This window comes from Panthera uncia, chromosome C2 (assembly GCF_023721935.1).
Source record: "Panthera uncia isolate 11264 chromosome C2, Puncia_PCG_1.0, whole genome shotgun sequence".
NCBI lineage: Eukaryota > Metazoa > Chordata > Mammalia > Carnivora > Felidae > Panthera > Panthera uncia.
This window is the reverse complement of record NC_064810.1, coordinates 139,226,026-139,242,343: the sequence shown is the minus strand read 5'-3', so window position 1 is coordinate 139,242,343 and position 16,318 is coordinate 139,226,026. Positions and strand designations below refer to the sequence as shown.

The 16,318-nt window shown below is 36.9% G+C and overlaps 1 protein-coding gene across 3 annotated transcripts in view; it reads left to right on the top strand.

Annotated features, from left to right (window-relative positions):
- NGLY1 (N-glycanase 1) overlaps positions 1-16,318 on the top strand; it is a 63,144-nt gene that overhangs the window by 18,952 nt on the left and 27,874 nt on the right. For all 3 annotated transcript variants that reach the window (XM_049628897.1, XM_049628896.1, XM_049628898.1), the window contains one exon: positions 11,151-11,316. In XM_049628897.1, coding sequence (XP_049484854.1) covers positions 11,151-11,316 — 166 coding nt within the window. The remainder of the gene's footprint in view (positions 1-11,150; positions 11,317-16,318) is intronic.

The window sequence follows — 16,318 nt, the reverse complement described above, 5'->3', positions numbered from 1 at the left end:
GTACTAATTCCTAATTAAAATAGACTAAATTCAAGCAGCAAGATAAAGATTTAACATGCATATAAACTAGACAAATCCTGAGCACTGATGTGCTCGCGGCTATTATAATATTTTTCGTTAAAATTACATCAAGTAAAATCATGAATTATAAAACAAGGTGATAGTCACTGATGAAGTTTGCCAATAAGCTTTTCCTTTAAGATATAAAATACTGGAATATATTGGTATTAAATAAAAGGCGATGGTTGCTAGAAACTTATTTTGCTGCTCTTTTTGAATATTTATGTAAATAAATTACACAGTAATTTTTTTGTAGTAATTTTAATGTAGCTTTTTGCTTTGGCTTCTTTTACTTTTATGCTTTTGAAGCTTATTCATATTGTAGGATGTATCAGTATTTTATTCCTTTTTACTGCTGGATAGTATTCCATGTTGGACTTTTGGGTGGTTTCCCCATCTTTGCCAATTATGAATATTGCTGTTTTGAACATTCACATATGAGGCTTTGTGTGGACATATGTTTTCATTTCTCTTGGGTAGATTTCTAGAAGTGGAACCACTAGGTTGTGTGGTAAGTTTATGTTTAATGTTTTAAGACATTGCCAAGCTGTTTTCCAAGGTTGCTGTACCATTTTACATTCTCACCAGCAGTGTGTGAATGTTACAATTCTCAATATCCTCACTGACACTTGTTATTGTCTTTTTTATTATGGCAATTTTAGTGGATGTTAGGTAGTATCTCATTGTGGCTTTAATTTGCATTTCTCTAATGACTCAATTGACTTTTAAATTTGCTGGTTATACATGCTGAGTGTGTAGTGTTCCTATAGGACATAATTTCCTGTTAACCCTTTATATATTTTTATACCCTTTGCTCTCCAAAAGCAGTTTCAAAATAGCAAAAATAGTTTCTCAAAGACATAGAACCTTAGAATGTTAAAAGCATTATATTTCCAATTTTGTGACTTTATCTAGGTTGAAAACATGATTCTGAAGTATGATTTGCTTAAAATAAGTCTTCAGCAATTATTATACAGCTAGTTTATGTGCATACTTTTATTTGGCATATGCCTAATTTTTTAAATGTATGTGGAATTGTTAAAGGACTTTTCATCAACTCCAACCACTCTAGAAATTGTTGTCCATTGTGTATGTGGGTATACATTTATTTATTTAAAAGAATTACCATTTGAGGGGCACCTGGGTGGCTCAGTCAGTAAAGCGTCTGACTTTGGATCAGGTAATGATCTCAAGGTTTGTGAGTCCGAGCCCTACATTGGGCTCTCTGCTGTCAGTGCGGATCCTCTGCCCCCCACTCTCTCTGCCCATCCCCTTGCTCTCTCTCTCTCTCTCTCTCTCTCTCAAAAAATAAACTTTAAAAAAGTAGCAAAAGAATTGCCATTTGAGATTATTCTGTTGGAATTATAAATATAATATATTTTTAGACGATAACAAAATGAGTTGGTTGATTTTTTTATGAGTTTATTTATTTATTTTTTAAATGTTTATTTATTTGAGAGACCAGCCTGTGAGCATGGGGTAGAGAGCAAAGGGAAAGAGTGTGAGGTGGGGGGGGGAATCCCAAGCTGGAACTCACCTGAGCCAAAACCGGGAGTCGGATGCTTAACCAACTAAGCCATCCAGGCACCCCCGAGTTGATTTATTTTTGAACTAACTTAATCTCTTAAGAAACCTTTTAGTCTGTATCTATATATGATCTTTATTAGAGAAGAAGTCTTCTATTTGGACATAAGATTTAAATGTCTAATTTCTTGTTGTGAACCTAACATTGTTAAAGGTAAAATACATCTGCATACCCTTCAATAAGGGATCACTTAAATTATAACACATCCATATACCAGAATTTTTTTAGCATCTGTTAAAAATGATGATGTGGTCTGTTTTGACATTAGGAGACTTATTATGTGGGAAAAAAGGTAAACTCAGAATTCTAAAATTAAACAACATGTGTGTATGTATAATATTTCAATTTTCTTCTTAAAAATGCACATACATAGAATTTAAGATACAAAACAAATCAACAGAGGGAAGGGAAGCAAAAATAATATAAAAACAGACAGGGGGACAAAACACAAGAGACTGTTAAATATAGAGAACAAACTGAGGGTTGCTGGAGGGGTTGTGGGTGGGGGGATGGCCTAAATGGGCAAGGGGCATTAAGGAGGGCACTTGTTGGGATGAGCACTGGGTTTTTATACATAGGTGAAGAATCACTGGAATCCACTCCTGAAATCCGTATTGCACTATATGCTAACTAACTTGGAAGTAACTTAAAAAATAAATAAATAATGTTTTTAAATACACACACATACGTTCATTTTAAAAAGGTCTAGAAGGCTATACAATGAATTCTTAGCCATTATTTTATCTGGGGGTGAAATTACAGGTGATTCCATATTACTTACACCATTCAGTATTTCCTGAGAATTTCTCATAACAACATTTATTACTTTAAGTAGAAAAAAAGGAGGTTTTGTAAGAAATAAGGTAATTAAAATCACAAGTTGATTAAAACTATAATTAAAAAATTATTAAATGGAACTTTTGTGTTTAAAAACAGGTTCTAAATTTAAAAGCCACAAAAGCAAAGAGCTACATAAAGGTAGAAGGAAGACTGATGGGCCTGGGGACCGTTGGTCCTTTACTAAAAAAGTATATTTACTAATACAGCTTCCATGGGTCTCATCGCATGATTTGGCAAAATATACATATTATCTTTTTTTCGTATATAGTGTCTTAAATATATTTCACATTAGAAACCAAAATAATTAGAATCCAAGTATGATCAGTGAAGAAAAACATCTTTTTGACTTAAAACCAGACAGATTGCGCATTTTAAACTTCTATTTGGACTCCAAATATTACTTCAACTCTCTCAGGCAATTAACTGCTGCCTTGTGTACATGGTTACCCAGCTGCTGTGGTCGCCATGCAATCAGCAGACTTCTAGTTTTACCACTTAGTGCTCATGGAGCTGTGCCAAAGAATATGTAAAGAAATAAGGCAAGAAAATAAACTATCGTTCAGGATTGTCTGAGTGCCATTAAAACCACAACGAATGAGGTAATTTCCAGATTGGAAGTATTAAATTGAAAACAAAAATCTCTAGATGAGTTCTTACCTTACTCTCAGTAAATGAAAACTTGCATTTAAGAACAACAACAAAAATATTGCTGTGCCTCATTTTTGTAAGAATTCTTTAAAGTAAAAATGGAGACATTTCTTTTTTGTGTTTCTGTATCCATTCTGGTAAAGGAGCATATTCCTCCCTGTTGTGAAGAGCCTGGATTTGTCATCACCAGATCTTCAATAAATTTCCTCATCCATCTGTTGAACTTGTCCCTTCTGTAAATCGGGGAGGTGTGTCTGCTCTTAATAAAAGCCACTTCCTCCTTTGTCCCGGCATCCCTTCTTCTCTGTTACCTGTGTAATCTTACATGGGCTGTGCACAGTCTTGGATCCTCTTTTCTTGGGGATTCTTCTCAGTGGCATTTAAACCTTGCATTAGACCAGTTTTCATCTAATGTTAGACTGTTTGCATCAGAATGAGCTGGACATTCAGATTCCTAGGTGTAACCCCAAACTGGCTAACTCCGAAAGGAAGATTCGGGAATTGGGAAATCTGCATTTTTACAAGTGGATTAATGTTTAAGAACCTTTCCTATAAGCACCCCTGTCTTAGAAACAAGCCAGCATACAAATATCCCTACCTAGATCCTTCACGTCCAGTTGTTCTCATTTCTTCTTGGCAGAAAGTTTCAGGAAGAGTCAGTCCCCTGTACTCATCATTGCATCTTTACTTTTTACACACTGGTGTAGTGAGCTTCCGTTCTTTGTTTTTTTAATTTTTTAGTGTTTATTTTTGAGAGAGGGACAGAACTTGAATGGGGGAGGGGCAGAGAGAGGGAGACACAGAATCTGAAGCGGGCTCCAGGCTCTGAGCTGTCAGCACAGATCCTGATGTGGGCTTCGAACTCACTAATGGAAAAATCATGACCTGAGCTGAAGTTGGACGCTTAACCAACTGAGCCAACCAGGCGCCCCGGGAGCTTCCATTCTTTAATCATGTGCCCTGTCAGTAAAATGTTGAGCATATCCTTTCAATGTATATTTTTGTTTGTGAATTATATACATAATTACATATATGTTTTTTATTATTTTCACAAATTATATATAAATATATACTATTATGCCATTATATTCATCGTAAGACAATGTCAATAGAAGCTATCAAGTAAATAATATTTTTAATTTTTTAACTTTTTTTTTTTTTTGAGACGGAGACAGAGCAGGAGCAGGGGAGGGTCAGAGAGAAAGGGAGAAACAGAATCCGAAGCAGGCTCCAGGCTCTAGGCTGTCAGCACAGAGCCCGACGCGAGGCTCGAACTCAGGGACCGTGAGATCATGACCTGAGCTGAAGTCGGCCGCTCAACTGACTGAGCCATCCAGGCACCCCAATAATATTTTTAATTTTTAAAAACGTATTAATCATATATCATTGATGTGGATGTAAATGAATTAATTTGGGTATAACTGTATTTTAAATAGTCTTGATAATTTTGAATTTAGCGGCAAACTTTGTTAGATCTAAGTAGATTGTGATTTATGTATTTAATTTGGCATTAAAATGTAGCTGTTGAAGGGCTCATACCAAAAAAAAGTATACGAGTTAGCCCTGCCATTTTCTTCTTGTTTACATGTACTTGCAGTATTAGTATTAGCTTCCATGCCTAGAGGTCTTTGAATCTTTGTTGTTGTTGTTGTCGTTGTTGTTGTTGTTTAATTTTATTTTTAAGTAATCTCCACACCCAACTCAGGGCTCGAACTCACAACCCTGAGACCGAGAGCTGCATGCTCCACCAACTGAACCAGCCAAGTACCCCAAGTATTTGTAATATTTCCAAGCCAGGTTGAGGGTTAATTAGTGAAAACTACATAATATAACCTGTAAATTCACTTAGCCAGGCACATATGAATTGCAAAACCTTGTAATATGGTGAAAGCAGTAGTAGGAGTGAACATGCCAGTTGTTAACTCCCCCTTTACTCTGTGGTACTTTTCTCTCCTCAGGTGAGCTTCTCTAACCTCGGGGGGGGGGCTACCGATAATCCAAATTCTAAATATTATTATAACTTAATTGCTTTATTTTTCGGACAAAAGAAGAATGTAAATAGAAGTTCTAATATTTTCTGTGTACTTTCTAGTGGACCATTTTGTGGAGTTGCTTTGGTACACTTAGACCACTTTGGGACACAGTTACACAACTAAATTTCTTACAACCTGTTTGCCTTATTAACATTATTACAAAACTTCTTACTGAGGTTGTCAAATATCTCCATGCTGCTAAATTTAATATACTTCTTTTCTTCAGTTCATTTTTACTTGACCATTTGTCATCTTTAGTTCAGTTGATCATTTCCTGGTTTTCCTTCTACTGTAATTGGCTCAACTATTACCCCATTTAGTTGCTCATTCAAAATTCACAGATTATTCCTAATGTATTTTTCTAGTTTTCTAACTGCCCCCTGACTTCCCAATTCAGTCACCAAGACTTCTTAATCCTAAATTCTTTTTATTACTTTTCTACCACTACTGAGCCATCTACTTGAAGCCATCAGCTCTCAGTTCTACAGACCCCTTTGGGTGTTTTCACAACCTCCTTTCTCCACTCTACAGTTGGAATAGTATTCTGAAAACACAAATATGATCCTTTTACTCCCTTGCTTAAGTATCTTTAATAGCTTCCCATGACAATGGAAAGAGACCAAAAAGATCTAAGTGCTTACCAATCAACTTCATCCTCAGCTTTCTCTCTCCATTTCCCCTTGGTTCTCCATGCTCTCAATCCCGCGATAGGCTCTCTGACCGTTTATAATTTGCTAAGCATGTCCCCGCACACACACACACTCCCCAGCTATCTCTGTGCTGTACCTTCTGATAGGAATGGTCTTTTCACTTTCCTGCTTATTAGCCTCTTCTCATCCTTCATAATTTACCACAAATACCATTTTTTCAGGGAATTCTAGGTTTGGAATCCCTGTTATACAGTGTCATTATCCTCGGTATTTTCCTTATAACTTTTCTTATACCTGTGAATAAATTGTCTAACTTAGCATTATATCCCCAGTGCATAGCAAATAATAAAGGCTCATTAAATATTTGAGTAAATTAATATTGTTATACCAGTATTTGTTTCTGCATCCATAGACTACTTTGTGAGGATAATGTCCTTGACTATTTTGGTCTCCATTATTTTTCCAGTATGTAATGTAACACACACACACACACACACACACACACACACACACACACACATACATTTATACACAAATATTTATTGACTTAATATGGTAAGTTTTGTCATTATTTGTTTCATGCCTTTCCTTCCCTTAGACCATAAGGTGATCGTGTCTGTCCTGTACACCCATCTCCAGTGCTTTAAATAGTTCTTGACATTAAAGAGAGTATTTGATAATGGTTTTTATTTATTTATTATTATCTTTTAAATTTACATCCAAATTAGTTAGCATATAGTGCAACAATGATTTCAGGAGTAGATTCCTTAATGCCCCCTACCCATTTAGTCCATCCCCCCTCCCACAACCCCTCCAGTAACCCTCTGTTTGTTCTCCATATTTAAGAGTCTCTTATGTTTTGTCCCCCTCCCTGTTTTTATATTATTTTTGCTTCCCTTCCCTTGTGTTCATCTGTTCTGTGTCTTAAAGTCCTTATATGAGTGAAGTCATATGATATTTGTCTTTTTCTGACTAATTTCACTTAGCATAATACCCTCCAGTTCCATCCACGTAGTTGCAAATGGCAACATTTCATTCTTTTTGATTGCCAAGTAATACTCCATTGTATATATATACCACATCTTTGTCCATTCATCCATTGATGGACATTTGGGCTCTTTCCATACTTTGGCTATTGTTGATAGTGCTGCTATAAACATTGGAATGCATGTGTCCCTTTGAAACAGCACCCCTGTATCCCTTGGATAAATGCCTAGTGGTGAAATTGCTGGGTCATAAGGTAGTTCTATTTTTAGTTTTTTGAGGAACCTCCAGACTGTTTTCCAGAGTGGCTGCACCAGTTTGCATTCCCACCAGCAGTGCAAAAGAGATCCTCTTTCTCCGCATCCTCGCCAACATCTGTTGTTGCCTGAGTTGTTAATGTTAGCCATTCTGACAGGTGTGAGGTGGTATCTCATTGTGGTTTTGATTTTTATTTCCCTGATGATGAGTGATGTTGAGCATTTTTTCATGTGTTGGTTGGCCATCTGGATGTCTTTGGAGAAGTGTCTATTCATGTCTTTTGCCCATTTCTTCATTGGATTAATTGTTTTTTGGGTGTTGAATTTGATAAGTTGTTTATAGATTTTTGGATACTAACCCTTTATCTGATATGTTGTTTGCAAATATCTTCTCCCATGCCGTCAGTTGCCTTTTAGTTTTGTTGATTGTTTCCTTCACTGTGCAGAAGCTTTTTATTTTGATGAGGTCCCAATAGTTCATTTTTGCTTTTGTTTCCCTTGCCTCCAGAGATGTGTTGAGTAAGAAGTTGCTGCGGCCAAGGTCAAAGAGGTTTTTGCCTGCTTTCTCCTCGAGCATTTTGATGGCTTCCTGTCTTACATTTAGGTCATTCATCCATTTTGAGTTTATTTTTGTGTATGGTGTAAGAAAGTGGTCTCGTTTCATTGTTCTGCATGTTGCTGTCCAGTTTTCCCAGCACCACTTGCTGAAGAGACTGTCTTTTTTCTATCGGATATTCTTTCCTGCTTTGTCAAAGATTAGTTGGCCATACATTTGTGGGTCCATTTCTGGGTTTTGTATTCTGTTCCATTGATCTGAGTGTCTGTTTTTGTGCCAGATAATAATTTGTATTTTGAAACTTAATCTGGCTATGGCTACCTTTTATTTTTATTTTTTAAGTTGTTTTCAATGTTTGTTTATTTTTGAGAGGGAGTGCGAGAGCACAAGCAAGGGATGGGCAAAGAGAGAGGGAGAGAGGGGATCTGAAGCAGGCTCTGCGCTGACAACAGAGAACTTGATGTGGGGCTCGAACCCACGAACTGAACCGTGAGCTCATGACCTAAGCTGAAATCAGACACATAACCAACTGAGCCACCCAGGCACCCCTTGGCTACCTTTTAATAAACACACATACAACCCGTTCATATTTATCATAACTGCTAATATATTGGAATTTATTTCTGACATCTTATTTTGTGTTGCCTGTGTCCTTTGCTTTTGTTTTTTTTCCCATTTCTGTTTTATATTGAAAACATTTTCTTCAATTATTTTCCCTTTAAAAGTTAAAAAAAGTTAAATATCTTTTTGGTTTTCTATTGCATTTAAGTTTTTAATGCAAATATTTAATTTTGTACATATATGTTTACTTTTACATATCGTATATATATATGTTATATACATGTTATATATATATATATATATACTTGTTATAATGTGTTAGAAAAAATACATTTATATATCACATATATATACATATATATACATGTATATATATGTATATATGGATGTATATATATATATACATGTATATATATGTATATATATGGATGTATATATGATATATAAATGTATATATATGTATGTATATATGATATATAAATGTATTTTTTTTCCAACATGTTATAACAAGACAGGAACCTCAGAAAGATTTTACTTTTTCTGCTTTCTTCCCTGCTACCTTCTTTATGAGAAGATTTGAGATATTGCTGTTCAGTTACTATTTGTAATAATCAGAACTTAGGTTTTACTAGTTTATTTTTTTAACTTCTTTTATCTCGGTTTCTACTGGGTAATCTGTTTATTTACTTTGAATATATTATATTTTGAGGGGAAAATAACTTCCCTAAGAATTCTTTTAGATAATATATTATATTTTGAGGGGAAAATAACTTCCCTAAGAATTCTTTTAGATAAGATTTGGGAGTGGTATACTTTCTATACTGTTACATATCAGAAAACATATTTCTTGTGCCCTTTTGTGTGATTAGTTTGGCTGGGTATGAATCCTGTTTTCCAGTCATTTTCCCTCAGAATTTCTTTTTTTTTTTTAAACGTTTCTTTATTTATTTTTGAGAGCAAGAGAAAGAGAGAGAATCCCAAGAGGCTCCGCGCTGTCAGCACAGACCCCACACAGGGCTCTGTCTCACAAACTGCGAGATCATGACCTGAGCAGAAATCAAGAGTTGGAGGCTTACTGACTGAGCCACCCAGGCACCCCCCTCAGAATTTATTTATTTATTTATTTATTTATTTATTTATTTATTTATTTATAAGGGGGGAGTGGGAGGGACAGAGAGAGAGTGAGAGAGTGAGAGAGAATCCCAAGCAGGCTCTGCACTGTCAGTGTGGATCCCATTGTGGGGCTTGAACTCATGAACCATGAGATCATGACCTGAGTTGAAACCAAGTCGGATGCCACCCAGGTGTCCCAACCCCTCAGAATTTCAAAGATTTTGTTTAAATGTTTCTAATGAGATGTCTGATTCATTAGAGCATATTAGGATTTTTTCTATTTACTGTTATGAAATATCCCTATTATATGCCTAGTTTTATCCCCCCATTCATAGTGGCTCTTTTCTTCAACTATTGGTTTCTGCTATTTCTTGGAGAAGTTTCTCTTCTCCACTTTTTCTACTCTATTTTCTAGATTTCCTGTTGGCTGGATTTGGGAACTTTTGGATTTATACTCAGTGTCTATTTGTTGGGTTTTTTTGGGCAGGGATGGAGGGATTTTTTTTTTTTTTTTTTTTTTTTGGCACATTCTCAGAAAATGTCTTGGTTCAGTCTTCTAATTGATCACTCTTTAGCTATGTTTATTCTACTGTTTGACACCCTCTGTACTTTGTCCTTTCAGTGTTTAAATTTTTAATTTCCAGGATCCGTAGTTGTCTTTTGCTGAGTACAGTATACCCTCAAATCTCTGAAGATAGACTTTTTTATAGTCTGTCTCTGTATTTGCTGCCATGGCTACAGGGTTAGTTCTCCCGATGTTGATGCTAGTATGTCTTCTCAACAGTTTGGGTTGTTGCAGATGCAGTGAGTCTTGAGAGTTCCCACGAGCCTGTCTGTGAATACAGCATCTTCTTCTAGCAATTGTAGGCAGGGGTAGCACATGCTACCAGGGTAGGCTGTACCAGAAGCAGCAGTTCTGAGCTTGGAAGTTTTTCTTTGCTTTTGGGAGTCTCAGCATCCTCCCTCACTGCTGAGAGGTATACTTCTTTGTTGACAAGGAGTGATGGGGATAGGGTGGAGAAAATGCTAGCTGTCCCTCCTGCAGAGCTCAGCCAGTGTTCCTGATGCTTGTTCCAAGGCTTTTTTTGCTCTGGATCCTGTGGCTCCTCTACCCTTGGGATTATTTTGAGAACATTTTTTAGTTTGTGTAACCACTCTTGGCGGCGGGGGTGGGGGGGGTGCATATTGCCATGTTTTTTTCCTTTAATCTATTTGTGTCTGTTTTTCTCCTTCAGGAATTTCTCAAAATTCCTGATCCCTTCAAGAGTACTCCTCCCTTGTTAATGCCATATAGAGTTTTCTTAAAAAATTATGTTACTGGGTGCCTGGGTGGCTCAGTCAAACATCCGAGTCTTGGTTTCAGCTCAGTTCGTGATCTCACAGTTCATGAGTTTGAGCCCCACATCAGGCTCTGCACTGAAAGTGCAGAGACTGCTTGGGATTTTCTCTTCTACATGCACTTGCTCGCTCTCTCTGTCTCTCAAAAAATAAACATTAAAATTTTTTTTTTCAAAAATTATGATACTTGCAGGGATTTGAAGTGGAAAAGCTGTTATTCACATGCATTGCTCAGAGCAGTGTGTTGATCCAAACTTGTAATCAAGCATTTAGCGTATTCTTGTTTAAGTGCATCCTCAATGATACAATATATTCAGAGGAAAAAAATAGACGTATCTTAGACTGTGACCCAGATACGGGTATCTCCTAAAACTAATTTTATAAAGGTTTTGAGTATAGTTATGTGTATTTCAGTAAATTCATACATTCCTCTTTATCTATGAAATCGTAGAACCATTGTTTTCTGTTACGTGTTATTTTTGTAGCATATGGAGAAAAGCTAACTTCAGTATTTTTTTCTATTAGGTTACCACTGATTCAGTCATTCTAAAAGTTCTGCGGTCCAACATTCAGCATGTGCTGATGTATGAGAACCTTGCTCTCCAGGAAAAAGCACTGGCTTGTATTCCAGTCCAAGAACTAAAAAGGAGATCTCAAGAAAAGTTATCTAGAGCTAGAAAATTGGATAAAGGTAGTGGCTTTATATGACCGTTCATTGCTAAATATACATCATTGCTAAATGGAAATACTGAAATGATGCCTTTTGCTGTATACATCATAAAATTCTAACCTATTAATATGTTGATGTCTCAAGTTAAAACAGTAGTAAAATTTTATTGCACATATCTTATGGACACATCTATTAACATTTTTTTTTTCTTCAGTATGTATTTGCAGTTTAATCATTGGTATGTGAATTTTTTTAGGTATAGTAGAACTTTAGTCTGTGGAACATACAGCATTTTTAATAAATTTTAATGTGAATCAGACAGAAAACACATTCAAGATTAATCTATATGATTAGACCATTGACTCACTTTGGTTAATAAAGAGATAGTATTTACTGATTAAGAGTATGGATCTTGAAGCCAACTGCCTGGGAAGAAATTCAGCTCTGCCACTTTACCGTACATCACTGAGCCAGTAATTTAATCTCTGGGTCTCAATTTCTTCATTTGAAAATTTGATTTTGGGGGCACCTGGGTGGCTCAGTCAGTTGAGCATCTGACTTCGGCTCAGGTCATGATCCCACAGTTTGTGGGTTTGAACCCCACGTCGGACTCTGTGCTGACCACTTGCTCAGAGCCTGGAGCCTGCTTCGGATTCTGTCTCCTTCTCTCTCTGCGCCTCCCCCGCTCACACTTTGTCTCACTCTGTTTCTTAAAAATAAATAAATGTAAAAAAATTTTTTTAAAAAGGTGATTTTTAAAAGTAAATGAGATAGAACAAGTAAATGGCTCAGAATGATACCTGCCACACTCATCAACCAATAATTATTTGTTATCATTAATGGTTTTAGAATTTTAGTTATTTTTCCAACATCAGCATTTTTACTTTGGGTTTTTATGTAATTAGCTTTTATCTAAGTCATTTCTTAAAACTAAATTTTCTAGGGGATGATGTAATTTTTTTGGTGGTTGCCTTAGTTTTAGTAAACAGTTTTAACTAATCTAAGTCCACCTTCAAAAACACTATTCTTCGTCATGTATAGTGCAGATACCTCTTAAAAGAATTGTCCCAATTCTTCCCTCCCGTCCTTATGACATTGCTGTCATATACTGCAATCACCTAATAATACATTGCTGTTGTTATTAAACAAGTTACTTTTTAGGCCACGGATAAGAAAAACACAAGATTCTCTTTTACTTTCATATATTCCTTTTCTGACACTTTCTTTCTCTAGATCTGAGTTTCTGACCTTTACCTTTTTCCTTCTTCCTGAAGAACTTCTTTTTAATATTTCTTTCAGGGCAGCTCTGTCAGAGGTGATTCCCTCACTTTTTCATTGCCTGAGAAAGCCTTTATTTTTTTCTTCCCGCTTGAAGGATAGTATCACTGGGATATAGAATTCTAAGTTGGTTCTAGTGTTCTTTCAACAACACTTTATTTTACTCCACAGTCTTCTTGCCTGCATTGTTTATGACCAGAAGTTGGCTATGGTCCCCATGCTTATTCTTGAACAGTTAAGTTTCCCCCACACCTGCCAGCTCCTCATCCCCAGCTTTATTCAAGATTTTCTCTTTGTCTGTGGTTTTCTGCAGTTTGAACATGACAAGCCTAGGTGCAGCTTCTTGGTTGGTGTTTCTGAGCTTCCTAGATCTGTGGTTTGGAATCTCATTAATTTTGGAAAATTCTTGGCCATTATTGCGTCAGATATTTCTTTTGTTTCTTTCTCCCTTTTCCTTCTGGTATTCCAAAATGAAGATACTCTATTTTACCTTCATCTATCTCTTCCTCAGTTTCCCACAGTTCTTAGTGCTCTGGTCCATTTTGAGATTCTCTTGCAATTCTTGGATGTCCTGTGCCCCTTTTCTTTTTTTTTCCTTTATTCTTTTTTTTCCTCTTTGATTTTTAGTTTGGGAAGTTTCTGTTAACCTATCTGGAAGCTCACTGTCCTTGGCTACGTCTTACCTACTGATGAGCCTATGAAGCTCATTCTTTTTTTTTTTTTTTTTAAGTTTCTTTATTTCTGAGAGAGAGAGAGAGAGAGAGAGAGCGCGCGCGCATGAGTGGGGGAGGAGCAGAGAGAGGGAGACACAGAATCCAAAGCAGGCTCCAGGCTCCGAGCACGATGTGGGGGCTCGAACCCGCGAACTGCGAGACCATGACTCCAGCTGAAGTTGGATGCTTAATGGACTGAGCCACCCAGGTACCCCCCCATGAAGGGCATTCTTAAGTGTTCTTGATTTCTACCATTTCCTTTAGATTTTTTTAAAAGTTTCTAAATAACAACAAAAAAAATCGATTTACATTATCCATCTATTCTTACATGGTGTCTACTTTTTTCATGAGAAACCTAATATATTCATCATAATTATTTTAAATTTTTTGTCTGTTAATTCCAAAATCTGTGCCATATCTGAGTAGTTCTGATACTTGCTTTGTCTCTTCAGACTGTTTTTCATGCCTTTTAGCACATCTTATATTTTTTGTTGGAAGTTGGACATGATGTATTGGGTAATAGGAGCTGAGGTGAATAGGCCTTTTTTTTTTTTTAATTTTTTTTTCAACGTTTTTTATTTATTTTTGAGACAGAGAGAGACAGAGCATGAACGGGGGAGGGGCAGAGAGAGAGGGAGACACAGAATCGGAAACAGGCTCCAGGCTCCGAGCCATCAGCCCAGAACCTGACGCGGGGCTCAAACTCACGGACCGTGAGATCGTGACCTGGCTGAAGTCGGACGCTTAACCGACTGCGCCACCCAGGCGCCCCGAATAGGCCTTTTATGTAAGGTTTTATGTCCATTTAATGAGGAGTTGGGCTATGTTTAATGTTTGCCATAGGTGTCAGAAGCTTCAGATTTCCTCTGGTATTCTTGTCTTCCCTCTTGTCTTTGGGCTTTTCTAAGAACTCCTTAGAGTCTGTATCTTTTAGTGTATTCCATTTTTTTTACACTAGAGCGTTGTTGGTATAATGCAGAGGGGAGGAGAAGCCCTCTGTCAACTTCTGAGTAAATCTCAATTAAGTTTTAGTGGGCCTGTATCCTCAGGCTTGTGACCTTCCCAAGTCTTTCTTAACTTTTCCCCCCCATAGGCAAGATAAGAAGGCTAGAGACGGCTAGGGCCAGGGAAGTCCCCTTTCCCCACTTCAGAAAAGGCTCTGGTAAAATCTTTTTTCCCTGAAGAATAGGCCTTAATTGTAGAGAATAATCTGGGTATACTTTACAATTCTTAATCTTCTCCTCTCCTTCCCAGAGCTATGAAGGAATCTTTTTTTTTTTTTTTTAATTTATTTATTTTGAGAGCGTGCACACACATACACACACACATTCAAGCAGGGGAGGTGAAGGGAGAGGGAGAGGGAGAGAGAGAATCCCAAGCAGGTTCCACTCTGCCCTGTCAGCACAGAGCCCAACATGGGGCTTGATCTCACAAGTGTGAGATGATGACCTAAGCTGAAATCAAGAGTCAGTCGCTTAACCAACTGAGCCACCCAGGAGCCCCTCTTTTTTGGTTCTTTACCAAGAAAACCTGATGGAATTCTTGGAGGGAAAACCCTCAAACGTGTTAGGAATCCCTCCTAAGATTGTGTTTCTTATTCAAGCTAGTCCATATTCAGCCTCCAGCAGTTTGTCAAAATTACCATTTAGGTGTTTCTTACCAATTTATGACTCCGGTGGCTTATTTTCCATATAGCAGATGCTGGTTGTGATTCTCTGTATTTGTCTGTTTCTCCAGATTTCAGGGTGACAGTTTGCCCTGTGAACTCTTCTGAACTCAAGAAAAGTCAGTGATTTTGGTTTATTCAGTTTTTTACTGTTGTAACAATGCGAATGAAAACTCTAAGCTCTTTACGTGTTAGAGCTAAAACCAGAAGTCTCTCAGAGGGATTAACTGTGTGTCTCTTTTCCTTTTTTAATCATTTAATCCCTTCTTACATATATCATGAAGATATTTTGCTGCCCATTGTATTTTGGTAGTTTTGTCTTTATTATAGTATTATACTGTGTCATTTCCTTATATTTGATGACCAGTCTGGGCCTTAGTCTAAATTCAGCAACATTGTTATGAGACCTTGAGACAATTCTTCATGTTGGATTAATAGATTTTTACTATTTATGAGATAAGAATGCTTATTAATATGTGATCGCAAAGACCCTGTCCACTTTAAAGTACTGTGCTCCTTTAGATAATGCCTGACATAAATGCCTGTCTAATAGGTACTAACTGAAGCGTGTTTTGTGTGTGAGTCATTGGGCTAATCCCCGCAGGGGAGACACAGCAGTGTCCCTGCTGACATGTGCCTGGCATGTTTTCCCTCTAATTATAAAGGTAATATGTGGCTTTTTGGTAGAAGATTTGGAAAATAGGAATAAGGTAAGACATCTATAACTTCATCTCATCAGAGTATGACTTAAGATTTGTCTATATATCCTCTCACACTTAAATTAAAAAAGTTAAAAATCCTGTTCTTTAGTTACTAATGTACTAATGAGTACATGAACACATTTTAAGTACTCATTAACCACAAGTGATTTGTGGCCACCCTGTTGGACAGTGTGGATATGAACTATTTCCATTATTGCTGAAAGTTCTATTGGATGCTGCTGTTCTACAAAAACAGTAGGGTACTGAAAGATGAAAGAGTAAGAGTAATAAGTGGGAGAAATCCAAATATATAGTGAAATAAGTGGTATTACAGACATAATGGCTATATTTTTTTCAGGTTAGAGTGGGCTGTGAGCAATGGGATTTGACCCCAGTGGCTTAAGATTTATTTTCTCATGTAAGAAATTATTGAGGGAGGCAGTCTGATGCTACTGGTAGGCTCTGAGACATTATCAGAAGCCTAGGTTCTTTCATCTTTTGGTGCCGGCATACATGGTTTCCATTCCACAAGTTACGTCTCGTAGTCCAAGGTGACTGCTAAAGCTCCAGCCATTATATCCGCAGACCAGGCATCAGGAAGAAGAAAAGCAGAGAAAGCAAAAGGTACCTCTAAGCTGAGCCTGTTCTCTTGAAGCAGCCTTCCT